At 46.9% G+C, this 27,272-nt stretch overlaps 3 protein-coding genes across 3 annotated transcripts; 2 read left to right on the forward strand and 1 right to left on the reverse strand.

Annotated features, from left to right (window-relative positions):
* Positions 1 to 1,251: 1,251 nt before the first annotated feature.
* airim (AFG2 interacting ribosome maturation factor) lies at positions 1,252 to 5,715 on the reverse strand. The gene is made up of 4 exons (XM_040188174.2): positions 5,242 to 5,715; positions 4,688 to 4,867; positions 4,431 to 4,549; positions 1,252 to 4,115 (listed from the first exon to the last, which is right to left on the reverse strand). Exons 1-4 carry the CDS (start codon positions 5,508 to 5,510, stop codon positions 4,075 to 4,077), a joined length of 609 nt encoding a protein of 202 aa, XP_040044108.1. The 5' UTR covers positions 5,511 to 5,715; the 3' UTR covers positions 1,252 to 4,074.
* Positions 2,683 to 3,875, forward strand: cldn35 (claudin 35). Its single transcript, XM_040188173.2, has one exon. The coding sequence runs from the start codon at positions 2,683 to 2,685 to the stop codon at positions 3,370 to 3,372; it is 690 nt and encodes a 229-aa protein (XP_040044107.1). The 3' UTR covers positions 3,373 to 3,875.
* Positions 5,271 to 10,051, forward strand: cdca8 (cell division cycle associated 8). The gene is made up of 11 exons (XM_040188172.2): positions 5,271 to 5,872; positions 6,123 to 6,248; positions 6,778 to 6,906; positions 7,036 to 7,076; positions 7,199 to 7,274; positions 7,824 to 7,891; positions 8,048 to 8,130; positions 8,209 to 8,307; positions 8,715 to 8,844; positions 9,081 to 9,167; positions 9,284 to 10,051. Exons 2-11 carry the CDS (start codon positions 6,158 to 6,160, stop codon positions 9,317 to 9,319), a joined length of 840 nt encoding a protein of 279 aa, XP_040044106.1. The 5' UTR covers positions 5,271 to 5,872; positions 6,123 to 6,157; the 3' UTR covers positions 9,320 to 10,051.
* Positions 10,052 to 27,272: the final 17,221 nt, after the last annotated feature.

Here is a 27,272-nt window from a genome sequence, read left to right on the forward strand (position 1 = left end):
GAATTATTTTGAAATTCCTCTCACTTTGATATATTGTTATATCTTATCGGATTTGTAATTTGACATTGTGTATTGTGTAAGTTGTTTTACTTTTGTTTTCCCCCTTTGGTTCCTTTTGGGGAGGGGGGGGGGGGGTTGTTATAGCTCTGCTCTGTTAGTTTCATTTTTCTTCTGCTAGTGGTCTCTGTGAGTGTCTGACAGCAATAGAATCATAGAATTGTAACATTCCATTTCTGTGAATGGAACGCTCCAATTCTATGAACAAACGGAACCCTTTCTGACCCGTGTGAGGGGGGCCGGGTATGTTCTCGCTACGCCCCCTAACAGAGAGCCCATCACTTGCTGTTGTTGCTATTTGTGACATTTTGAAATACTTTTTTTTTTTTTTTTTTTTCTTTTTTTTAGCCTGCAGGGAATTCTTGTGTTACTGTGCAAAGTAATAAATTGGTATTTTATGCCTAATGTAGCCGCTGTGTTCTCGTCATTGATGGGACTCCTACAGTATGTCCTGATGTGCATGTATCTGGTCACTAGATGGCATTCTTCACCAGGTACGGTAAACCAATCACTCCGTTACCAAGAACGGTAAAACATTCATGATCTGTACGTTTCCTCACACCTGGTCATCTTAGAACAGCTGAACGAGGCGCGACGATATCCCGTTGCCGCTACAGGCCCGTGTTCTGCTCTCTGATCAGTGCATGAAGTCGCGCTGAACTGCCTTTCAAACCGAGTCGGTGTGCGGGCTTGAGGATCTCTGGTCTTCACCACACTAGCATGCCGGCGCTCGAACCAGATCATTCAAGGGTTTTCCAATGAATTCATTATTTTCAATACACAATCCCACGTGGTGCTGATAATATATCAACTGTGGTGTCGTCCATTCCCGTCTCTAAAGCCATCATTGGTATGTGTCAACCTTCCTTTGCTTCCCTTTTGTGTATCATCCCGTCTGCTCTCTCGTTTCCTGTGTCCTGGCTGGTTGTCATGACCACCGTTACCAAGGAGCGCAGAGGCCACAGAAGAAAGGAAACCCGAACCTCGGATCGTGATGCCATGATATTTAATTCATCGGCACGGTTTCTGTGTAACGCGGGTTGAGCAATGGCGCTCTCGGATAGGACGAACATTTCAAAATATGAAGACAAAAGAGGTGCTGTCAGATCCTTCTGTTACAGCCAGGGTCTATTTTATTTTCCCTTTAGCTGTAAAGCAATAACCATAATAAATAATCTGATATAGACCAGTCGGTTAAGGTTTCAGACACAATTTTCATTTAATTGAAATTGGATAAAACCAGAAGAGTGAAGTGTCAGAACTGGCGGTTCTATTACTTCCTTTGTCAATACGACACAATCATACAATTAAAAAAAAATGTATTTTTCTCTTTGGTCCTTAATGACTGGCTGAAAAGCCAAAGACGTTTCTCCTTTTTGATTGCAGGCAAAAAGGGGGTAATTAAGTTTGTGTGGACGCTCCTTCTAAAGCACATGTGAGTGTTGTGGCTACAAAGTGTCTAATCCTTATTGTAGTCTCCTCCCCTCCATGTTGTCTGCGTTAACTGATCCACCCACAGACTGCACTCCATCCTCGGTCATCCCTCCTCACTCCTTTCTGTCACCCCCCCCCCGCAACGTTTTTCCCCTTTCCTGGGGTTCATTGTTGCTCACACGGGTTTGACTGTCGACCGCGTAGCTGAAGATGGGAGGCAGTGAACGGACTCTCCCCTCACCCACACCTCCCCCTACACGGCCCTGATTTGTTATCCGTGCCTTAGTCCGAAACCGGGACCGACCCACTTGGGCTGCGTTGCCACCGAAGGAAGCGGTCGAGGGGGGCGGGGAGGAAGCTGAGCGGCAGGCTGAAGTGGCCTCATCGAGGCTTGGACCCCGGCGCCGTTCATCAACAACAAGGAGATACTTCAGCCGGCAGCAGCAGCGTCTGATCTCTTCTGTTGGCCGTTTTCTTTTGGATTAGAGACGGATTTAAAAAGACCTTCTTTCGCAAAACTTCGGTGTGGATTCTTGGGGAGGGGGAAATAACTTCAAAAACCTTGTTCGTCTTTACGGGGTGATGGTTTAATTCTTTCCATGAGGACCTAACATTGGATCACTCAACAAGCGGTAACATTTTGTTCAGTGCGAATGGCGTTGCCGTGACAGCAGACACGAGTAGATGCTCGTAGACTTGGTGGACTTGAAGTATCTGGTTGCATCAGGGCGATCCATCTTGGTAAGGCTACACCGCACTAGAAGTGTGACACTGAAGCATACAGCGGGTCAACAATTGGCCCTTCGGATTTGAACCAGAGCTCAAGGCAAAAAGAAGAAAGGAAAAAAAAAAAAGTGCTTTCTCGGATCCATTTCATCAGCAGATCAATCCCACTACGGAGGCTGCCACAGGTGGCTGCACAGCCATTGGCTGCTCAATAATGCATTGACTCAAAACAAGGGATGCAATGAAGGAGAGAGTGCCTCTAATCCTTTGAAGAGGAAAAAGTGTGTGACTGGAGAGAGAAAGCTGGTGATTATTTCTGGGTAACTGATTTGAGCAGATGTTGAAGGGAATGGCTGCTGACAAAGCGCCATTGGGTCAAAGGCCGTAGGAAGCGAGTAACGCAGAGGATTGGACTTGGAATACCACAGACGATAACTAACAAAATAAGACCTTATATTTGTCATTATGGTGAACACCGGCATGCAGCTGATCAGCTTCACCTGCGCGGTGACGGGCTGGATCATGGCGATCGCCGTCACGGCGCTGCCTCAGTGGAAGGTGTCGGCCTTCATCGGCAGCAACATCCTGACCTCTGAGATCAAGTGGGAGGGCATCTGGATGAACTGCATCTACCAGACCACCGGTCACATGCAGTGCAAGACGTACGACTCCATGCTGGCCTTGCCGCCGGACATCCAGGCGGCCCGCGCCCTCATGTGCCTGGCCATCTTCATGGGCTGGCTCTCCTGCACCGTGTCCTGCTGCGGCATGAAGTGCACCACCTGCGCCGGGGACGACCGCCGCGCCAAGGCCGGCATCGCGCTCGCCGGCGGGGTCCTCTTCATCGTCACCGGCCTGTGCGTGCTGATTCCCGTCTCCTGGACCGCCAACACCGTCGTCCACGATTTCTACAACCCCAACGTGCCGACGATGCACAAGAGAGAGCTGGGCCAGGCCATCTACCTGGGATGGGCGTCCGCGGTCATCCTCATGATCAGCGGCGCCGTGCTGAGCAGCACCTGCCCCCTCCTGGAGAGGAGCGGCAGGTACCGCCGCGGCTACATGGGCCGCAGCTTCGCTAACTCGCCCGCTTTGGCGCCGGATCCCGCGAAACCCATCACCTCTAATAGCGTGCCGTTAAAGGAGTATGTATAGGAGGAGGAAACAACCGCAAGGTCGAGAGTGGATGCTGTTAAAAACTCTTACATTTACTCAAGTTTCAGTCTGTGAATTTGAAGCTTTAAAAGGGAAATATATGTATCAACATATCCATCCTGTATTTTATATATCTTTGTAAAGTTTAAACGTTTATTTGCTGTATTGTGATTTACAGTAGTGCCTGAAAAAAGCCCATTGATTTCAGCGTCTAATCCAGTTTGACCCCTCTAATGGCTTTAATGATGGCTCGTGTTGTGAAGATTGCAGTGGGTTGTTACAGTTGATCTCCAACAGGTTCCACCGCCCCTCGATTTGTCACATAAAACCTTGACTTGAATGTGCCTTCATCAAATTAGTAAAATAAAAACTGTTTGTCCCAGCGTGCTTCACTAACTGTGGTGTAACTGTCTTTGTCCCTTTTGTGTGTCCTGGTTGTCTCAGCTGCAGACAAAGATGCCGACAATCGAGTAAGAAATGACGCCGCAGGATCGTTATTAAATGTTAAGAGTTTATCTTGTTCGTCACGCCGTCTAAAGTCTGGTACAAGGACACACCTTCCATCCAAGGAAGTGTCTAGGGAGATTAAAAATAACAAAATGAAAATCCAATCCTGTCCATGGGGAAAAGTCCATGTATTTGTGGATGAAATTAAGTCCAATTCAGAAGTTCAGAGTTCCAGCTGAGTCGATTTTGCTCTCTTCATTGGGCCTCGATAAAAAAGGACACTTTGCAAAGTGTATCTGAAAGAAGACAGAGATGCAATTAGTTCACCTACAAATCTTTTGCGCCCCACCCTCATCGCTTACCCCGACATCTAACGGAACAACAGCCATTATAGATTTGGCAGAACGTTGGACACTCAGTTTGCATTAAAACACAAGTTATATGAACTGACATTAGATCAAATGAAAATGCTAGAGATGGCCATTTATAAAAACAACCAGTTCTGTTATTTTTGCTTTAGGATAAAAAAAATGCTGATGTCCAAAAGTTTGGTCTTTTATCTGTAGCATTAGACTATTTTTCTGAGGACTGAGAAGAAAGGCATCATTTACCTGTGATGTGGTCCTCTGCCCCGGCACGCTCCAAGGATTTCCATCTTTTGGGTGCAGATTCTAACAGAGAGAGATTATCTGCCCTCAGAGTCAGCAGCAGAGTTTTCCTCCTCACAAATCTACACAAAGGAATTTAGGTAAAAACAAACACGTGTGTGTGTGTATATATATATATGTGTATATATATATATATATGTGTATATATATATATATATGTGTATATATATATATACATATGCAAAATTGAATAAGGATACTGTTGCCGATAGTGTCGCTCAGCATCCTGCAGCCACTCCAGCATGTCGGCCACCGATGGGGCGGCGGCCGAGCGCTCGGTTAAGGTGGGCAGATCCAGACTTTCTGTGTTCAGCTCGTAAAGCTGGAAGACTGCCGAGACCTGTCCACTGATGGAATCTCTCACGGACTGTAGAGAAGACCTGGGTGAAGAGAGAAGATGGATGCCAGGGGTCGAAATCCCAAATGTACTTGTTGATCGTATTCAGGGGCTCGGGGGGAATATAACAAAGTAGCTATGAATAATCCTGTTAGTTACCTCTCGGTAAAACAAAGTCAAAGAAAGTGCAAGCGAGCAATATAGTGCGATGCTCACTCTGATGGGTCAGGACCCTTGAGTGACGTAACCCAGCTAACTCGCAGCAGCATGCTAGAAGGTAGTGACTTGGAATAGGGGGTAAGCAGAGGCCCCCAGCTCATATCTGCCCAGAGCCCCTCGAGCAAGGCGAGCTCGCCCTGCAGGGCTGCATCTTCCCTGCAGACTACAGTCTCCCCTTGTGTGTCCCCACTGCCTTACATGTGCTCATTGAGTTTGCCCAGCACCGTATCCGTGGCTTGGGAGAGCTTGAAACGCAGGCGTCCCTCCAGGTCAGGAAAGTCTCGGAGCGGCGTGTTGGAGATTTGGACGTTGGACAGCGCTCGCGACTGCTCCGCCAAGTTCCCGAGGGACTCCATCAGCGGGCTGCATTCGGCCAACACGCTTGTCCACACTTTCTGGTTCTTTTCAAGAGTCTGGAAGCTTTTCCTCAGCGCTTGATGAAGTGAAGTGAGCGCCGGTTTGGACATTTTGTGTGTAGTTTTCGGTTTACCAAAAAAACCAAAGCAACGTGTTAACACCGATGGGCTCTTTGTATTCTCTCTATCCAATTTTAATCAACTTAATCCTCTCACACGTTATATAATTTAAATGTGAGGTAGTATTGGCGGCTAGCGGCGTTTATTTACACCATGCAGCGTTGCCTGAACACACTTCCGTCCTCCTGATGTCAACAATGACGTTTGCTGCTACAATTGGTCGAGAACCTCCTTCCGTGACGTGGAGGAAAGGCGAGTTGTGATTGGCCGAACGTAAGACCCCACCCCGCGCGGACATTTGAAAACGGCTTTGTGAGGAAGAGGGTTTCCGACGAAGAAAAAAAGACATACAGGTAACTTAACCTAAACTGTTGTTTATTCAATATGTATCAACAATACTTATTATTAGTCATTAAATGTCTTTGCCTGTGAAAGAAACAGACCGTAAAGCGATTCGGTCAAACTTTGATCTTACCAACTAACGTTAGAGCTAGTGACGTTAGCTTTCACTGTTAGCTTGCTAACAGTAGTTAGCTCCACTACCAGCAAGCTGCATGTCGGTTCCGTTATAAAGTGTCACCTTGCATTATGTTTGTATTACAGCGTTGTTAAGCGTCCACGGTCTGTCCTCAAAGACAATGGCTCCCAGGAAAAGGACGACCAAGCAACGGAAAAACAACCCCAAAACGGCCAAACTTGAGGCCTTTCTGGAAGATTTCGACAGCGAAGGTGATTTTATTTCACCTCTTTTCTTTCCCTGCAGTTTCTTCACCACACACGACGCTTTGTAAATCAGAATTCTGCGAAATGTGATGTATAATTTGACTCTATTACGATGTCCCGTTTACCACCAGCCGCACGCAGACCCGCTGTATGTTGACCACAGGGTCATTTACGACACCGATACAACTTACACACTGGATAAATATTGGTCAATATAATTATACACGCTCACTATTATGGTATTTTGACCGAGCTATGATCAGAGTCTGACAGTGAAAATACAAAACAACGCAGCATTCTCTTGTTGATAAACATGAATGGCAGTAGGGTCTCTTTTGACTTTGCTGTCATACAATTTCTTGAAACTTAAAATCAAACCTACGCCTCTAATGATTGGTTCCCTGTAGCAGACTAAACTCGTCCGATTGGATCCATGAGGTTTATATGTCCTTGTATCGTTACTGATGCATCGTCGTGTGAGCCAGTTTGAACTGCTATGGGTTTGTAATCTAAAACGCGTGCTTTGTTTTCACAGTGAAGACCAGAGTTGGACAAATGAAGGAGAAGATCAACCAGCTGCTGAAAGATGTCGACAACAGCTACAACATGGCGCTAATTAAGCTCCCCAAGGCTGTCAGACAAATGCCCTGGTTGGACCATTTCAGTGAGTGGACACGATTAAACACAAATAAGTCTTATTTAAATGGCGTAAAATGGTATACAGTTATTGTACATTGTTTTATCCTTTTTTTAACATCATGAAATGAAAAGCGCTTGTCCTGTCTCTCCATAGTGTCTGAGAAACCAAAGTCCCCAGTAGTAGATGATATAACGGTGAGTTGATTATTATCTCACATCGTGTATAATCATTCAGTATGTCACACATTTCACAATCTATTTGCCCTCTGCAGACCAACCCTGTGCTGTATTAAACATTCACATCTACGTTTCAACAGAGAGAAGAGGAAGCTGCTATTGTTGACAGCGTTGTGGCCGAGGATCATGCAGTCCTTCTGAAATCCGTCAAGAAAAGTAAGTTCTAACCGTTTTTAAGGAATTTCATTGATCTTCTGAGATATTTGACTATTTTGCCTCCATAACATCTTACACCAGTGGGGGAAAAGCAACCAAAATACACATTTAAGTGTTTATCTTAACTCTATTTGGATCTGTGGATTTATCTTAAAGTCATGTCTACTTTAGCAGCACTTGGATACCCCAAATGGTTTAACGTTTATACTGAGGGGTCTTCATGTTGTTTATAACCAGATTTGTGGACTATTTCATTGTATGACTGTTGATTAATATATTTATGGAGTGACATCCAGAATTCTGTCAGTAGAAACCGTTTCCTGTAGTGTATCAATAATAACAAATATTTATGCCCCAGGATTGTACCACTTACAGTTCTGGAAATGTGTTCAAATTGGCACAGATTTATTAAGATAATGCTTTGTTTGCATCTCTTAACATAACATTCCAGAAAGCTCAAGTATGGACTGAACAAATAGTTTCGCTCTAATCAATAAGCAACGTTTTTGAAGTGGATCTCATCCCGTTGACTTTGTTTCCCACCCACAGTGTCAAAGAAAAAAGCAGTTGCTAAATCCAGCTCGGGGGATGAAAACACCCCAAGCACAACACGCAAGGTAATGTTTTTTTTATGCTCAATTCAAACATGCATATGAGAAAGAAAACCCAGCTCCGTGTCCGAGCGCCTTATTGATCAGCCAATAGCCGTACGAAGGGGATGATTGCTGCTGGTGGGCAGCCTCTTCATGTTCAGCTGCTTGTTCCCAATCCAGGGGAGAGCAACGAGGAAACCTCCAACAACGTCAAAAAGAGCCAAGGCGCTGACTATGGGGACGCAGAACAACACCGTCAGACGGTGAGCGTTTTCTTTCATCTCTCGCCACCTTTCAAGTTCAGCAGCCCGATCATGTCTGACGCGCCGGTCGGGTTTCAGATCGAGCAGGAAGGCGTTGGTCACTCCAGCCAGGAGTATAATGGACTCCTCTTTGATGATCGGCCCCACGCCGCTCATTACCCCGCGCTTCGACTCAAGGTGAGCAGTCATTCTTGTTAGCAAGCGGCTTTCTGAATACAAATAAAACTACTTTTCTGCGATGAAGGATGACTGATTGGATGCGGCTCAGTTCCAATCAGTTTGCGCTTTGCTTCTGTATAGATCTGGTAGTCTAATCGTCTCGGCCCAAATTATGTGAAGAATTAAACATTAGAATCTCTTCCAGATAAGCAGGTGGATGTTTTAGTAGTGTTACAGTTGGTGCTATTAACTGTCATCCTGATTTTATGAAAGCGGCACCCAAACTTTTGCACCAAAGGTCTGGATTCAATCTTTAAAAGCTTTTCCTAGATCTGATCTGCAGGTGGATTTGGATTTTTCTTCTTAAAAAAACGTATTCCATTAGAGGTCCATGGCGCTTACTGCTGAAGCTCTTGTTTCCTCAGGCTCCCTAAGACCCCCGCGGTGAGGATCCCCCGCCACAAAGAGAGGGTCTACAGCATTTCGGTCAACGGCTCACCGATCGCAGCAGGAAATGAGGACATCGTCATCAACGTCCCCGTCGGCAACGGAGAGGTACGACGTTGGTTACCAGTTGGGCTTCATTGCTGTCGTCACAATGGAACATTTCATTTGCTAGTACTGTTTAGTGCTGCAACACAGTACTCTGACGTGCTAATACCGGTGAACTCTTAAGTACTCTCAGGCCTGTATTCATCGAGATGTAAACCTCTGCGTGTTATTTATTATTACGTGCCATCTGACAAGCGGGAGAACTTACCAACCAAATGTCCCGTGATGTGTTGATCCAGAGCGTTCAGCTGCTGGCCAGTCAGATGGACTCTGTGGACCTGTCCATGCTGGACGAGACCGCTCTGCGGAGCATTCGGCTGCTGCAGGTATTTTCATCACATCTGTAGTATCACTGCGTCCCTGTTTTTGTTAAACAATATAGTGTTTAGAAATATTTGCACATGGATTTTTTTCTAATCCTTGCTCTTCTTTCCTCTTCCAGCATCGCCTCACAACCCTGTGTGGAACGGCACAGTGACCCCAGAGTGTCTTCTGTAGACTTGTACATTACTTTAAAAAAAACAAAAAACTTCAGTCCTCTGTGGTATCGTATGCTGTTTTTGTTTATAAGTGAGAAACTTGGATTCACATGTTATCTTACCTTTTTATATGAATATACTGTTGTAAGATGGTCTAGTTAACAGCCTTGTTTACCCAACCTTTCATTTTTAGTTGTGTATGACTTATTTTGTAGTATTGAGGGTATTCTGTCAGTGTGTTTTTAGTGCGTTTTCTTTTATTCCTATATGGATGCCTTGTAAGACTGTCAACTCTGCAATATGATTTACTACTCATTCTCTGATTTGTAAGTACATTGTAATCTTACATTTTTGTTTGTGAGTCAGTTGTTATTGTTGAATACACAATCCTCCATGTACATAGATCACCTTTTGTCTGCAAAACCGATAAAGGCTGTGTGGTGCTGCTCGATCACAAATGCATCCACCCAATGATTTAATTCAATTTTTTTTAGAACCGGTTTCGTAAACATTTGTACCAACTTGTTTCCACCGAGGTGTAGCTTTGCGCGGGGACCACTAGGTGGCAGCATGTGTCCATAGAAGTTCTTTTAGTCTCTGGCACGTTCAGGCTTGTGTGCAAAATTTCAACTTCAATATTTCATTCATCCACGCGTTTTATCTAGTTTTACGTGAAACAACATGATTGTATATCTCTGGAAAAACAAACAATAAAACGATGGCGTGCTGCAGTCCACCGCTGATCCTTGTTTAGCTCATGATGGCAGACAGAATGACAGCAGCTATTTCCCCCCATAGCTGAACAAGCTCGTGCTTTTCCTTTATGTAAGACGTTCCTCTCGTCCTTCCACCACTTTGTTTCCTCGGCGGTTGGCAGGAAGTGGCCCCTCAGAAATCTGCACTCTGACCTTCGGGGACATCACAACGCGGCCAATTAAGAGGCTCGATAAGGTTCGTTAGGCCGGATGAGCTCGTTTGGGTTTCCACCTGGGAGGATTCTGGGTCAACGCAAACCTCGCCTCGGGGCCCGGACAGACACGTGTAACTCTTTGCTCTTCCCGCCGGATTCTCACGCGTGACGTGCTGCCGACTCCGTGCCCCCCGGTCCCATCCGTCTGTATCATCTTCAACGCTTTTCACCGGCTGTCTCTCGCCGTGCAATCTGTGTTGCAATGGTAACAAAATAAATAACCCGGCTCCACCGCCGACAGATGTTGCGGTCGGCGGTGCGTGCAGTTCAGCTCCCTCGTTAGCGGAGCACCGAGCCCTCGCGCACCTGCTCTACATATCCTAGAATTTCCCCTACTTTTGCCTCCGAATGTAATGGATCCCTTTTCTCTTTCCCCTCCGTTCTCTAGGTGGGTGGAAGATTGCCATTTTTTCTCGGATGGCTTGGTTTTCGCTAAGCACACAGGCGGTGGCGCAGTGACAGGTGCGGTATGGATGAGGCGGAATTTGAGGTCACAGAGCAACACTGCTACATAAATCATCCGCTGAGATGTTCAGGATGAGGGACCGGAGCCCGAGAGAGCGGAAGGGAGACGCACACAGCAAAGAGGGCTTTACTCACAGTAAAGGGGCTTCAACAACTCTAGTGGTTTAAAGCAGTCCAAAGAAAATGGGAATCCAAGCAGAAGCGGTCCAGCAAAGCAGCAATGCATGTTTCTATCTTTCTGATGCCACAATTATAGATGGATTACCTACAGCGCACACCCACTGCCAGGAAGATAAAACACTAAAAAAGTCTGTATGTCTTTGCATGTTGGTGCTGGGAGCCTGTTTAATACCCGCACAGCTACGATATCTGCACCTTGGTGGATGAGCTGCAGATGTTTCAACAGACCTCTGGCCAAGATGCTGCAAAGCCAACATCACCGCCAATGTTACATTTAAATAAAGTTGGATAAACGGAGATGGACACTATCTTGCTTGACTTGGTAATGAAGTGCTTCAAATATGCATCAGAGAACAAGTTGGTGACTTGGGTTCATTATACATCTGGCAGACAGGAACCGCCCTGGAATCATTGAACAGATTTTCCCGTTCCGTTGATCTGCACCTCTTCTCTGCAGCCTTTCCAAAGTTTGTTAAAAGTCTGCTCGACACTTTGGAAACACAACTTGAAGGACGTACTGCTTATTCAGCAATTAGTCAAAGTTGTGTTTGCATGTTGTTCATAGGGACCAAACAAATCCACCGCTAACCCTGCAAGCATTCCACGAACCAGCGCTTTCCCTCCCTTGTTCCGCAATAAACCCCACCATCGCTCAGCCCCTAACCCCACCCTTCACCACCTAACCTGTGGCCCTCCCTCATTTTGTATTCCCGAAATGCATTATCAATAACGCACGTGTCTGACACACGTATTTCTCAACAAAGGCGTTCCCTCCCCAATCTGCTGGAGCCGGTGGTTAATTGAGCCCCCCAGACCTGGGGAAGCTGCCAAATGTGCAGCCAAGATGGATGAACCTGGCACAGGCATGTTCTTCTAGAAAAATTAATTCTGTGGTGCGTCGAGGCCTCCTATGAATCCCATCCGTCAAGTGCCCCACTAATCAATTTATTCATTTGCCCACGCCTCCATCTGCCACTGTCTCTCACTCAATTCGCAGCCAGCCAGACGGGGGTCCAGACTGGTCTTTTTCTTTCATCGGTTTGTCGGCGCAAACCCACGAGAAAACATGTCGGTGAATGTTTTGAGAATTGGATGGATGCAAGATGACGGACGGACGGACGCGAGGCCCCCGCGTGGTGCATTCCGGGCTTTGTGTTCGTCTGGTGGCCAGCAGGGCCCTGATGGCGTTTTGATGGGCGGCCCCCTCTGTTGCTCGGGCCCCCTTGACGATGGGCGGGATGGAGAAGAACATCTGGTGCCAAAAGAAATCCTTTGGAAATAAAGCCTTGAAACCAGCGGGCTGCTATGACGATAAGAGGGAGGTTAACGGCGTTTGCTGATTGAAACAAACGTCTGCCAGGGATGTGGCAATATTTAATATTGCTAAAAATCAACTTTCTCATTCCCGAAATTGTTTCTCTGCTTTTCGGGCGCGTGATATTCACGTTGCATGTGGATGCATTCATGACAAGACGGTTCAAAACAAAGCATTACATGCAAATTAACACTACAAAAACAGCCAACGTTGTGTTTAAGCCTCACGTGTAACAGATGAAAGCAGCTAAAACACTGGAAGCTTTTAAGCTATCGGTTCGTAGGAGTTTAACAGCACTTTTTTGTTTTCCCGTAATTAATTAGATGCGTACTCAGGACATTTAGGTTTTTATTATTGGTCCCCTCCTCTACGCATACTCTTTTAAAAAAAAAAGTTTAATAACCATGAACAGTCAAGGACGCAAACAAACGTACACTTTCTGAACAGGGAGAACTGAAGCCGGCACGCAGAGGGTTTTAATGTGGAAAAGCCCTGACGGTGCAAACATCCACCTGAGCTTCGGGCTGTCATTCATTCCGTTCGAAAAACAAGCTTTTCTTATTTGGTTAGACGAATATGAGATGCAAATATTAGGAAGGGCGACAGAGCAGGGATGAAATAAAGTGAATTCTCACCCCATTCATTACCTCCATCAGAGACAGAGAAAAGGAAAGTGACCATAAAATGAGCGGTGGAGCAGTGGCTGGGATTGCCTTTGAGAAATAATTAAAGCCTCTTTGTGATGCTCCCCAGCCTCCTGCAAGAATCCCCGTCTTCTCTATGGTCCACAATTGATGTTTGGTTTACCAGCCCCACTGTATAAAGCAGACCTTCAATAAACTATATAACCCTATTTGTGAGAGTAATACAGCCCAGTGCGGTCCTCAATTAGGTATAAATGACACAGCAAATTGGAAAATTAGGGGGAGAGGGAGGTATAATTTGCTCCAAAACAGGCTAAAACCAATTCATTAGGAGACCGGGAAGGAGACATAAAGGTCCGTTTCTGTCCTCCAAATGAGAATCCCGCTGTAGGTTCAGGTGCCTCACCGTTCACTTTGCCACATGTGTGTGTGTGTGCGGGCCGATCTTATCACTTATGAATAAGCATGAAATGATATATGTGATAAATGGTGTGCGGGGTTACAGGTTGCGCTAATGGGTGAGATGTGAGGAGGGAAGCTGATGGAGCCTTAAATCAGACCAAACCTGATCATAGTGGAAGACGAAAACATCCCCTAGTTAAATATGAGTAGATCATACTATAAGTGGAATCCTGTGGCCTTGCTGCAAAGGCAACTTAAAAAGCTCACTAAATGAATACATTGCAAAATATCTATAAGCTGCTCAAAGGTTGAGACGTAGGAAAAGTTATTCAAGTCAAGGTGAACAATAAAAGTGTACAAATTAAAATCCTTCCATAGCCGGTGGGTTTCTGTGTTTTTGTGCATATTCCTGGTAGGACCTTACTGACATTGGGACACGTCCTCAAGTCCGATCATTTGTGGTCAGACGTCATACGTATACAGTGACATGTTTTAACATTTCAGGTCCCCAGAGTAATCAGGCCTTTCATCTAGCGCCACAACCAGGACAGAAGAATGTTTTCTGATACTCGATTAAGCAAATGTTTGCAAAACTCCCATCATCCTCAGATGAATGCTTGGTGCTCATATGTAAACCTTCCATTTTCTCCTCAGGCACGTTGGGCAGCTTCTGGAAAAATAAAACAGAGCTGTAACTTCCGTCCGTAGTCAAGCTGTTGTCGCGACTTCATGCATCGTAGCTCCCTTTTTGAGTTTGAGAGAGACAGTTTGTGCAACGGTTCAGCGTAAAAACAAACACAAAGCCGCACTGCTTTCTGGGGTTGAGGTCTTTTAACTTTGAAAACATTCTCACATCTTTCTATTATCATTCCATATCGCAAAGATTGCTTAAAGTGTCGCTGTCATGATATTGTTGATCAGCTCTGGCTTTTGCTCGTGGTACGACATTCATCGTGCCCCCGTTTGGTGCGATGTGCCTAACACACACACACACACACACACACACACACACACACACCATAAATTGTGTGTGCTATTCTCTATCATCCTGCACAGACACCTGTTTCTTTGCTCAACGCGCCTCCTGTAGCGACTTTGTCAAGCTGTCAGAGCCTCCGTGGAGCTCACTGTCATTAACTGCACTGCCTGAGGAAATATGATCTGATTTTTGGAAAAACAGAGAAGCAGACCAAAGGGTCACGTGTTTGGAGGACACATCGATAATGTCCAACAGACATTACAGCCTACAGCTCATAGTCTAAAAGTGAATCCACAACATGGAGACAGACGAGGAAATTAACGAGTCTTTATTCAATGTACACCTTCAGTAGCTAGCGTAGCAAAAAGGGGCCAACGCTGATCAACGAAAGTAGTTTTATCTGGAAAAAGAATTTCTTGAAAGCGTATGCCTCTCCTTCCAACCTCCATAAGTGACTTATACTCTGTTACACAACATGGGACCACAACTAGCTCCAAATCCAAAGAAATATGAAAAGATGGACTCTTTCCTCGCCAGTGCGGCCGCTGTCCAGATGTGTGCTTGGGAGTCTGGGCACAAAGCTTTACAGATATAAAGGTAGAGGTGATTCCATCAGTGATGTGAGTCACACACACACACACACACTCTGGTTTATTGGATCATTTGAGAAACACCTGTCTCTCTTGGATTCACAGCCTACATGATAAAATAAGTTTGGGGATCTTCATTTCCAGCTTCCCTTTTTATTAGATGCAATGGTGAGTGATATGATGTGGGGTGGGTGTCGTGCACAATGGGCCCTTGTCTTCCCTTGTTGTTCATGTAACGCGAAACACCGACACATATTATATTATATATGTATATATATTACTGCTCGCTTTGCACGAAACAATACGTAACATGTAGTTGTTGTAATTACTACTACTCTCTATCATTTAAATGTGCAACGAATGATTTCTATTAATCCTCTTTGCATTTGTCTGCTGATGGTCGGCCTAGTTTACATTACCTGCGAGTTTGTCTCGAATAAATCTCATGTAACACAAGAGCCGGCATCCACCTCTGCAGGACGCCATCATGTAACTCCAGTACGGGTCATCTTTCAATAAATAAATGAAATGAAACGAGGAGCTGTTTGACTTCTCCTTTAAACGTTTGGAGTTTTCAGCCGATCTCAGTGCAGTTATTGAATAGCGGTTGTTGCTCCACTGAGAGAGAGAGCAGGAGACAGCATTTCAATGCACAACAAGTCTCAGTACACTTCCAATGGTCGGTTTACATTACAAGACACACATATCCCCGAAACTGGCCCAAATGAAGTTTTTGTAATTTGAGTAAACTGACCTTTTTAATGCTAAATCAATTGGTTGTTTAATCCCAGCCTTGTGCTGTAGTGTTGTATTGAAGCCCACCCCATGACCAGAGTATTCAAGACCAGGTGAGACCCAGTAAAGACTAAACCTAAGACCAGTGGTTCCACATTCATTTATTCACCTCTTTTTTTGCCACATATGAAGTAAATGTTAATGTTTGAGTTCTTTTGGTCTGAGACGAAGACGAGACCCTCCAAAGGTGGTCTTGATTACAAGGCAGAGAGTTGTGTCGTGTGAAAAGTACAGCGACCTGAAGGTTGTCGCGCTGTTACCATAAAAGTATTGATTTGAGTGACTTGAACACACCTGCGTCCATGCACTCGGTACCGTGAGTGAGAAAATACAACCTTCACACACACACACACACACACACACACACACACACACATAGGCTGCCGGCCCATCACTCCTCTGATGTGTCCGTGGTCTCCGAGCAAGAATCGAGAGCCGAGCAGTGCGCGTAGAGCCAAGTGAGTAAAATGCTGACACCGGGGGCGCCGTTAGCAAAGAGCCGCGTCCCTCCGTCATGCATCGCAGAGCTGTCGACCTTCAGGCCCCCCCCCGTCCCCCGTCCCCCGTCCCCCGTCCGTCCGTCCGCTCGGTCGCCCAAACGTGCAAAGCGTTGTTAAGTGCTCGGCCCTCAAGTCTCTGGTAGCAGGTGGTGCCCGTTTCCTCGCCGGATTTCCCGCTTTGAAAGACACACGCGGCGGTATGACAAGCGCATCATGCCCGTTACACCAAGTTGCTGAGTTGCTGAGCCCCCCCCCCTGTACAATCAGTGTGTGGCAATACGCGCGTCCTATGACACTCCAGGAAGAATAATCTCCAGCAACGCCACTTGGGATAGGCCCAAGACCATTCTTATTAAGGCACGCAGAGCCGTTCACCAAATCAGGGGTCAGAGACCATAAGATAATTATAAAAATATAGTTTTATTTGTTTAATACTCTTTTTAAAATGGCAATATGTTCTGCGATAGGGAGTTTGAGGACTATAAAGAAAACAAACAAACAATCAAATCAATAAACCAGCATGCATAATAAAGATGTAAACAAATTCAAATCAAACAATTCAAATCCATAAACCAGCATGCATAATAAAGATGTAAACAAATTCAACTCAAACAAAAAAAAGGAAAAAAAACATGTAATATGTCCAACAGTTCACCCAATAGAGAGCCACATTTGTACTGTTCTTCCGAAAGGTTTTTAGCCGGTATCAAGAACAGTCTCAGTGAGGGGGGGGAGAGAGCGCGCCGGGGAAGATCGGCCCATTAATTGGTCGCGGCACCAGGATAGCACCACAACAGCATGTCCAAGGCTGCAGCCGGGTCCAGCTATGCTGTGAAACACCGCATTAGAACAAGACCGTACTTAATGTACAGCAAACAGGCAGACACAGCGACTTACCAAATTACAGGTCAAGCTGCCCACAGACCCCGGCGGCAGCACCCACCTCGCGCACACTCACAGACAGCGGCCCACACTATAACAATTAAGACCATTTAGATTTTTATAATAACGCCCAAATGTGTTGAAAAAAAGGGAGGCGTGCATCGTACCGAGACACCGAACACCAGCAGTCCAGGCATTCATCCACCCACGTGGGGACATCCATGACCCAGACAGGGTCACTATATGGAAGGATGCACATTAGTGCCGCATACACGGCGACACAGGAGACTAAAAAGGCACAAAAGATGGAAAAATTTCCCTTACCACACCACAGCAGAATGTTGACCTAGGGCAGCGGCCAAAACATAAAGCGCGCCTCCCGGACCGTCTCCACAGACACCCAGCAGGAGAAGACCACAGGACGAGTCCACACACACACCAGAGGCTTAAGTAATATCCCTGCCTCTCCCAATCAATCACAATTAGCCCCAGGTGTGCTGGTCCACACCCCTGTGTGCAGGAAAGAGGGAGGGGAAAACCCTCATCTGGTCACACCTACCCCTCGTTTTTTTGTATCGTCGTCCCGACGGTAAAGAAGGCCCCCTAGGTCAAGACCATGGCCGAAAAATGACCGATTGCAGATTCATTGTTGGGTCTGAAGGCCTCCCGACCAGGCCGCCAGCCGTACCCCTAACAGGCTGAGGAAGCCGATGAACATTCGAATGATGCCCGGCAGTGGGACGGGTGGTGCGACGCATAACTTGCCCACTCGTACTAGGCTGCTCCGAGGCCAAGGACAATGGCACTTGCGACTGTGACTGAAAGGACGGAAGCAATAGGCCCTGGTCCGGCCTAGTTGCTGTGGAAGGTACGAGGGGCCCAGGAGCTGGGGCACCTGGTGTAGTGCTGGACACCAATAGCCACAAGTCACTATTTGACGACTCGTCCAGCTGAGCCACACCCAAAGGTGATGGTGCTTGAGTGGGTAAAAGATCAACCTCAACTGGCTGTACCACAGCCTTCAACATGTCGCGATGCACATTCCTTACTTTGTGCAGTGCGTTCACCGGTGCCACTGCATAAACTGCCCCTTCCGATGAAGCACTCACCACCTGATGAACCTCCGAGTTCCACAGATCTCGCAGCTTATGACGGCCCCTGGCACCATGATCCCTCACATACACCAGCTGGCCCACCAGCAGCGGCACCTCTCTCACGTGCTGATCATGCCGCTCCTTCCGACGACTTGCTGCTGTAAGCAGCCGCTCACGAGCACAATCAAAGGCAACCCTCAACTTTTCCTGGTGCTCTGCCACCCATCCTTGCACCTCACCCGGCCTTGGTTCTTCCACACGCCCCAAAAGGAAGTCAATGGGCAGCCTTGGTTGTTGGCCAAACATCAAGTAATAAGGGGACTCCCCAGTACTCTGATGAGGTGTTGTATTATAACAGAAGAGGACATAAGGTAGACAAGATGCCCAATTCCGCTTCTGTGTCAAGGGCAATGTTCGGAGAAGGTTGTGCAGTGTTCGATTGAAGCGCTCACACTGCCCATTTCCTGCCGGATGGTAAGGAGTAGTACGAGATTTAGTTACCCCATACATCAAACAAAGTTGTTGGATCAAAGTGCTTTCAAAACTCCTCCCTTGATCAGAGTGCAAGCGACTTGGCACACCAAACTTATAGAACCACTCTGCCACAAGAACCTGGGCCACAGTAGAGGCAGTCTGGTCACGTGTAGGCACAGCCACCGTGAACTTACTAAAAACATCTGTCATGACCAACACATTTTCAAACCCATTTCGAGAAGGCTCCAACAGTGTAAAATCAATGGCCAGTATTTCATTTGGTCGGGAGGCAAGCAGATGGCCCATAAAACTATGTGGCACCGGTCCAGAGTCCTTAGCGACCTGACACCGCTCACACTCACGCACCCAATTGCGGATGTCAGTAGACATCCCGGGCCAGTAACAACGCTGCCGGACCAACTCTGTGGTCCTTTCAATACCTTGATGGCCATGTTGCTGATGAAGCAGATTCAGGGTTTCCCGCTGGAGAACTGCAGGCAGCAACAGTTGGAGGAATCCCTCCCCCCCATCTGAGCGAAGGACCTGGCGGAACAAGACCCCATCCCGCTCCACCAGGCGCCCCCACTGTGTTAACATCTTCAAAGCTGGTTTAGAAAGATGCCGCCGTTCAACTGCGGTAGGTGGAGATTTTTGTCGCCAGAACACCATAATCTCCTTCAACAAGGGATCATTCTGTTGTAATAACTGGAGATCAGAAGCTGAATGGGCTGGGAGCGCAGAGACCAGGGCTAAAGTGGCTACTACAGGCTGCTCCAACGGTTGGCCAGGCTGAAGGTCAGGCAAGACTTGGCCTCCCGGCAACAACGGGACAGCAGAATCTAAACCCGAAGAATACTGTCTTGAAAGGGCATCAGCATTCCGGTTACTACGACCGGATCTGTACTTTATCTCAAAGTCAAAAACTGCAAGCTGAGCCGCCCACCGATGTTCCGTAGCCCCCAGTTTAGCAGACTGGAGATGGCTTAACGGATTGTTATCGGTGTACACCGTGCACTTGTGACCCAACAGGTAGTCTCGAAACTTTTCTGTCATAGCCCACTTAAGAGCCAAGAACTCCAACTTCATGGAGCTGTAAGTCGCCGTATTACGCTCAGTCTGCCGAAGTCCTCTGCTGGCGTAAGCCACTGGTCTCACCCCACTGTCAGTTTCCTGGGAGAGAACAGCGCCCAGGCCACTATAGCTAGCGTCTACCTCTAAAATGAAGGGACGCGAAAAGTCTGCGAATGCCAACACAGGAGCGGAGACAAGCCGATCTTTCAGTCCCTCAAAACTCTGCTCACATTGCGGAGTCCATACAGCATCCAGAGTCTTACTGGCACCCTTCTTGGACCTCTTGCCTGACGTCTCAGCCACCAAGCGATGCAATGGTGCCGCCAGCTGGGCAAACCCCTCGACGAATCGACGATAATAGCTGGCAAACCCCAGAAATGAGCGCAGCTCAGATGTGTTCTGTGGTCGCCTCCACTCAGCCACAGCCTCACACTTCTTGGGGTCAGTAGACACTCCCTGGGATGAGATGACATGACCCAAGTACCCCACTTCTTGTTGGAAAAAGGAGCATTTCTCAAGCCTAGCCTTCAAGCCCTCAGTCTGAAGGCGCCCGAGCACCATCTCAAGACGCTGCAGATGTTGATCTACTGAGGATGAAAACACAATGATGTCATCGAGATAGAGCAAGAGAGACTGACCCTGCTGATCGCCAAACATCCTCTGCATCAATCGCTGGAAGGTGCCCGGCGCGTTGCACAAGCCGAATGGCATACGATTGAACTCAAAGAGACCGAAGGGGGTACAAAAGGCTGTTTTAGGCTTGTCTTGTTCTGCAACAGGGACCTGATTGTAACCGCTGGCAAGATCGAGAGTTGAAAACCAGCGGGCCCCTGACAGCGCATCGAGACTTTCCTCTATTCGCGGCAAAGGAAATGCATCCTTCCGAGTCTTGCTGTTTAGCAACCGATAGTCCACGCATAAGCGCAGACTTCCGTCCTTTTTCCGCACCAACACAATTGGTGAAGCGTACGGACTACAGCTCTCCCGTATGACCTGGGACTCAAGCAGCTGATTGATATGAGTCTTCACTGCCTCATACTCAGAAGGCGGTAAGCGGCGATATCTCTGCCTGACTGGGATATCATCAAGCAAGGGTATGTCATGGGAAAGGAGATTGGTACAGCCCAAGTCACCTTCATGAGTGGCAAAGACCGAGTCATACTTTTGCAGCAAGGACCGTATTTTTTCCCTATCTGGATCAACAAGCGCAGGCAGAGCCACAGACTCCAACCTATCAGGCACAGAGGAAGGAACAGTTTGAGTGTTAACGGCCACCCAAGTGGTCCTATCCTCAGTCACGCCAGCTGGCAGACTGACAACCTGTGCTGTACTTAGATTGCCCAGACCAGTCCGTGGGTAGAGCAGAACAGCCGTTGTCCCCACATTGACCACGGGGACGTACACCGTGCCCCGGACGACCCTCACCAGGCAAGATGAAACAAGCAGCCCAGCGGGTAGCCCAGTCTCAGGAGGCTCCAGCAGAACCGTCTCACCTGCCAGCTGCTCCGAACAAGTACTGGCAACCAACTTCATGTGGCCTCCTGGTACCCGCACAGCTCCCCTACCTCGAACTCTGACTGTGCCAGTAGCGGAGACGGATTCTTGACCAACTGATTTATGGCACTGCTGTAGTGCCACAACAACCGGACGCGGTGCCTGTGAAACTACAGGTGACTCAAAAAGAGAAGGTCCCAGCGCACCGAAAAGTTCTCTATAGCAACTACGAATAACATTCATCCCCAAGATTCCCGGGGAAGAAGACTCAGCGCCAGGGGGATCCCTCACTACAAGGATTCCACATCGGGGCATGACCTTTCCGCACAACTCTACATCCAATTCTAAATAGCCGATGTAGGGGATCGTCAGGCCATTTGCCGCTCGAAGCTGAAGCCAATTGCAAGACCGAAGGCAATCCTGGCCCCAAGGTGCGAACTGTGCCATGAAGAGAGACTCTGTGATGGTGGACACCATGGACCCAGTGTCCACCAAGCAGGAAACACTCACCCCCCCAATAGAAACATCCATATTTGGGCAGGAGGCAACCAATTCACATGTCTCAACTTCCTGTGAGCCTGAGGGCTCCCCACCTGAGCTGTGGCTCAATAGCTCAGTGGGTGCTAGTTTTCCGGCTGCCAATTGGGCGGAACCTGCCTAATACTGTCTGACTGCTGACCACTGGACCTATCTGGACCCTGGCGGTAAACCCTTTCCCCAGTGCAGTCTCTCGCAAAGTGGCCAGGCAGCTGACACCGCCGACAAATGACAGGGCCAGCATGGGACCTTAATCCCGGAGGGGGCAGAGCCCGGAGTGAAGCTACAGTCTGGGTAAGTTGGTTCAACTGCTCTTGCTGGCGCTTCATCAGATCCATCAGTTCACCTAAAGTGGGTTCTGTTGGAGAGACCCGAGGGCTAGATTGAACACGACCCTGCACACCACACTGAAGACCAAGAGCTGAAGGCAGTGAATAGCTACGACCTCGCACACCACCTGGCAAACCTTCACGTTCCCAGCGCATGGCTTCAGCGCGAAGTTCCATCATAACCATGGTCGGATCACGACGAACAAGTTGTTTAAGCTCACGGCGAAGAGAGCAGTCAAGGACATGTTCGATAAATTGGTCCCGGAGCAGCACATCAGCATTGGGCATACCATCTGGGGCTTGTTGTCTAACACGGCCCATTAAAGACATGAGCGCTAAAGAAAACTCTTGTAACGTTTCACCCTCGAGCTGTCGCCGGGAGAAGAAAACCTGTTGTAGGGCGATGTAGGACTGATCACACTCATAAAGCTTATTCAAGATGGCCAAGATTTTAGCAGGGTCCCTTCGATCAGCACTCGAGCAGAACTTAATTTCTTCCTTTGCCTCTCCTTCCAAGTGATCGAAGATGAAAAGAGCCTGTTCAGCAGCAGCTAAGTGTCGAGCACGCATGCACGCCTCCACCTCCTCGACCCATTCAGTTATTCCCAAACCTGTCTTACCGTTAAACATTGGACACCTGCGGTCCCTCGGAATGACCACTAACCGCTCCGTTACAGTGGGGGCAAGGGGTGGGGTCCCGCTGCCGGAAGCCGTCGAACCGGATGCACTGCCACCGGGGTCTGAAGAAGCAGCGCACTCCCGACGGAGTCGCCCGTTGTCCGCCTGAAGCTGCAACACAAGTTCTTTTAGCTGCTGCATCTCCTCTTCCATGACAGCGGAGGAAGTTGAACCAAAAGCCCCACAGAGATGAGAATTATGGAATGTAAGGTCCCAACACCACTGAAACTGTTCTTGATCACAAACACAACACAATAATTAAACCGTTTGAACAACAAAACAAATTTATATATACATACATCTATGGTCTCTGCCCCTTTAATGTTTTGATTGGTCCTGCCAGCAACGCCACTTGTGGCAATACGCGCGTCCTATGACACTCCAGGAAGAATAATCTCCAGCAACGCCACTTGGGATAGGCCCAAGACCATTCTTATTAAGGCACGCAGAGCCGTTCACCAAATCAGGGGTCAGAGACCATAAGATAATTATAAAAATATAGTTTTATTTGTTTAATACTCTTTTTAAAATGGCAATATGTTCTGCGATAGGGAGTTTGAGGACTATAAAGAAAACAAACAAACAATCAAATCAATAAACCAGCATGCATAATAAAGATGTAAACAAATTCAAATCAAACAATTCAAATCCATAAACCAGCATGCATAATAAAGATGTAAACAAATTCAACTCAAACAAAAAAAAGGAAAAAAAACATGTAATATGTCCAACAGTTCACCCAATAGAGAGCCACATTTGTACTGTTCTTCCGAAAGGTTTTTAGCCGGTATCAAGAACAGTCTCAGTGAGGGGGGGGAGAGAGCGCGCCGGGGAAGATCGGCCCATTAATTGGTCGCGGCACCAGGATAGCACCACAACAGCATGTCCAAGGCTGCAGCCGGGTCCAGCTATGCTGTGAAACACCGCATTAGAACAAGACCGTACTTAATGTACAGCAAACAGGCAGACACAGCGACTTACCAAATTACAGGTCAAGCTGCCCACAGACCCCGGCGGCAGCACCCACCTCGCGCACACTCACAGACAGCGGCCCACACTATAACAATTAAGACCATTTAGATTTTTATAATAACGCCCAAATGTGTTGAAAAAAAGGGAGGCGTGCATCGTACCGAGACACCGAACACCAGCAGTCCAGGCATTCATCCACCCACGTGGGGACATCCATGACCCAGACAGGGTCACTATATGGAAGGATGCACATTAGTGCCGCATACACGGCGACACAGGAGACTAAAAAGGCACAAAAGATGGAAAAATTTCCCTTACCACACCACAGCAGAATGTTGACCTAGGGCAGCGGCCAAAACATAAAGCGCGCCTCCCGGACCGTCTCCACAGACACCCAGCAGGAGAAGACCACAGGACGAGTCCACACACACACCAGAGGCTTAAGTAATATCCCTGCCTCTCCCAATCAATCACAATTAGCCCCAGGTGTGCTGGTCCACACCCCTGTGTGCAGGAAAGAGGGAGGGGAAAACCCTCATCTGGTCACAAGTGCATCAAATTAACAGCGATGAGGTGGCTGCATTCATTTGAGTATTATCTTGAGGCCCTCGAAGAGGAAGGACAGACACTGCTGATGGGACAGATTAGGAAAGTCCCGGTTGAGAAAATTGGAGAAAGAGTTAGAAACCTTCCTCTAGTCAACGTTTGAACATTCACAGTCACGTGTAGCTCTTGTTTGTTCCTTGGAATGATTCCCCACCTGCCACGTGTGCCTGTTTCTTTAACAAAACAATGCAGCTACAGATCCCAAAGAAATATGTTTAGCATTTGCATCGTGATTGTTTTTTCCTTTTGACATTAAAGCGGCGAGAGAGCAGAGTCAGCGTTCCCCCGCCGCGCCGCGTGACCGCGAGTCGTGCTTTTCTGAGGTTTCTCTGCGATCGTCGTTACGTCTGGCTAATTGAAACTGACTGAGCGAGGCCACGGTGTGGTGCTACCTGCCAAGAGCTTCAGCAATACAGCAGCTCAGCTGGTTCAACACAGATTATCGCCGGTACCCGGCCTCTTCTCCATTCTCCATGATCCCCTTTTACAAGAACCGACCGCTGACATGGTCAGGCCACGCTTCACATGCTTGGAGCGGAACCCTCATTTTAATTTAAGCTTTTGGAAAGGCTGGTTCTGAAGAACACCGATGTGATTTAAACTGAGTGAGGATGTTGAGTCTCTGACACCTTCTGCCTCAGGACGATAAACTCTGTTTGTGTTTTAGTGGTCACATGCCCTCAGATCACACAGGACGCACGTCTGGTGGGCTGGAAAGGAGAAGGATGCAGCCATGTGCAATGTCATATGGCCGTCTGCAAATATATGATCCAATATCTGTCTGTCTATGATTTTTCATTGGGAGAGCTGCTTTAGCAGTAATTAAAGCTGCTACTTACTACCGTGACTCAGTTTTTCACCAATGAGCTCAAGATTGGAGGTTGAAAGGTTGACTAGTTTGCAAACGGGGGTCACTCCACCTCCCTCTCTGATTATGGGGGTTCACCTTAGACACGCGGGTGTCTATAAGTGGTCATAGTGAACCTCCCCCATTTGGTTTGTGGGCCGCTATTTTGGAACCTCAGGTTTGGCATTGAGGCCGTTGACATATTTGGATTTTGGCGATGGAGACCATAAACACATGTTTACTTTAGCCTCGGCTTCAGTTTACAGACGCAGAAAGGTTTGAGTGGAAAAGGCAAAGTGCAGGCGTTTAGAATCTAATGAAACTATATTTGTGTGGACTGACTGGGGTGAAAGTGATCGACTCCCAGGCTGCGATGTGGACGTGGTTGGTGGGGGAAATAAAAAGAGAAGCAAAATCTCTTACAGGTTTGCCCTTCGGTGACTTTGTGCCGGATTGACGAGTTTGTTCCACTTGCTCAGTAGAAGCACTACATCCAAAAAATCAAAGTATAACGGCAAAGTCAAGAAATAAATCACTGCCATATTATCATATAACCGTGAATAAGTCACAAATAAAAAATAAAAAAGTAATTTGGGGGGGGCATTCATGTGTGCCGGCAGAAATGATTTAAACCACTTGAGGACTTGATGTTACAGAAAAGGATTTTCTTCTGCGAGCCGGGGAAGTATTCGTGTATTGATTGGAGGCTGAGCCCGATGGCAGTCTTAATGCCCCATCGATCCGTGTCGGGGCTACTGTATGTGAACAGGCAGCATTAAGTGTCAGATGGAGGTAATGAGAGGAAACGCTTCGCTGTCAGATATGACCTTATTGCCGGGCCCAGTTAAGAAGGGTCAACGTGTCCGCAGGTTATGAATTAAGGTAAAGTCAGTAACCGTTCAGCCAGAAACGGTAGAAACACATTGAAAAAACCCACAATATTGTTTAAAAAAATATATATATATTAAAATATGAATGAAATACCACAATCAATAGCGTATTATTGTGAGTGTATATTTTAGGTCTGAGAAAACTGTTTTCTGGAATATAATATGGAATAACAAGATATTTCATATTCTATATTCCTTATCTCGCTCTCATTCCTATTTGTCCCCAATCCCCTGATATCTTGGGGGCGATATTACACAGCTGAGTCTATCTTTGAAGGAATCAAGGCAATAAAAGGCTTTATTTACCCTTATCTCAAGCAGACCTCCCCAAAAACTCCACCGTCAAACACAGACCACAACACTTTGAACACGCACCGGCTACCGTCTACTGGCAGGGTTTGGTCTTATTTTCCTTTTGATTAAAAAGTCTCATCGTCATTGTGCACTGTATGTTATTGCGCATAGTATGTTACCTTTTTGGAGGGAATCATCTCCCATGTGAGGCTAATGGAAGGAAAAGATCGACGAAACGGAAGAATGAAACTTTTTGTTGCTAAATCTGGTCTTGCCTCTGACCACTTAATAATGAAAAGCAATTACAGGCAGGCTCAGCAAGGGAGTTTGTTTTCCTATTCTGCCCTCTTTTTATTTATCAAAGAAGGCCACAAGACCTGATGTCTAGTGCAAGTTTTCAAGGATAGTTTGGAGCTTTGCTTCATATTTCTACTGACCTTCTTTGTGCAAAAAGTGTTTCTGTTGTAAGCGTTGTCATTTTATCTGTTTGTAACTTCTGAGGGCATTTCAATGCACAATACTTCTCATCATCGTAGCAATGGGAAAAGGACAAGTAACAAAAATAAATCTAATAATAACAATAATAATTGTGTCATCTATATAGGTACATACTTGACATGTGACCCCTGCATCTCACCTGTGCTTCAGTGTCTCACTCAAAAGCCGGGGGCTCTTTTGTGTGTGATAAAAGAGCAACGATAGCTCAAACGTTTGACAGTTGTTTTTTAATAAGAATTAAACAATCGATGAATCAGCATGAGGGAATGTGGTTAATTCATTGTATGGCCTTATGATACAAGTTATGTAAAAGGAGGTCGGACAAAGTAAATACAATCAATCCTGAGATGAATGTTAACCTCATTGTGACCTGCAGAGTCCCCGAATCTCCAGTCAGCAGGTTTCAGCCTCTGTGAACCTTCAATGTCTAAAAGGAGATTTCACAA

Source organism: Gasterosteus aculeatus, chromosome 10 (genome assembly GCF_964276395.1).
Source record: "Gasterosteus aculeatus chromosome 10, fGasAcu3.hap1.1, whole genome shotgun sequence".
In the NCBI taxonomy this organism is placed as follows: Eukaryota; Metazoa; Chordata; class Actinopteri; order Perciformes; family Gasterosteidae; genus Gasterosteus; species Gasterosteus aculeatus.

Bases quoted from the DNA above. Each gene is read 5' to 3' on its own strand.
- cldn35 (XM_040188173.2), top strand. From the start codon at position 2,683: ATGGTGAACACCGGCATGCAGCTGATCAGCTTCACCTGCGCGGTGACG.
- airim (XM_040188174.2), bottom strand. From the start codon at position 5,510: ATGTCCAAACCGGCGCTCACTTCACTTCATCAAGCGCTGAGGAAAAGC. The intron at 4,868-5,241 runs GTAAGGCAGTGG...CTCTTCACCCAG, and splicing joins GGCAAACTCAATGAGCACAT to GTCTTCTCTACAGTCCGTGA. The intron at 4,550-4,687 runs GTATCCTTATTC...TCCTTTGTGTAG, and splicing joins GAGCGACACTATCGGCAACA to ATTTGTGAGGAGGAAAACTC.
- cdca8 (XM_040188172.2), top strand. From the start codon at position 6,158: ATGGCTCCCAGGAAAAGGACGACCAAGCAACGGAAAAACAACCCCAAA. The intron at 6,249-6,777 runs GTGATTTTATTT...TTGTTTTCACAG, and splicing joins GGAAGATTTCGACAGCGAAG to TGAAGACCAGAGTTGGACAA. The intron at 8,308-8,714 runs GTGAGCAGTCAT...TTGTTTCCTCAG, and splicing joins ACCCCGCGCTTCGACTCAAG to GCTCCCTAAGACCCCCGCGG.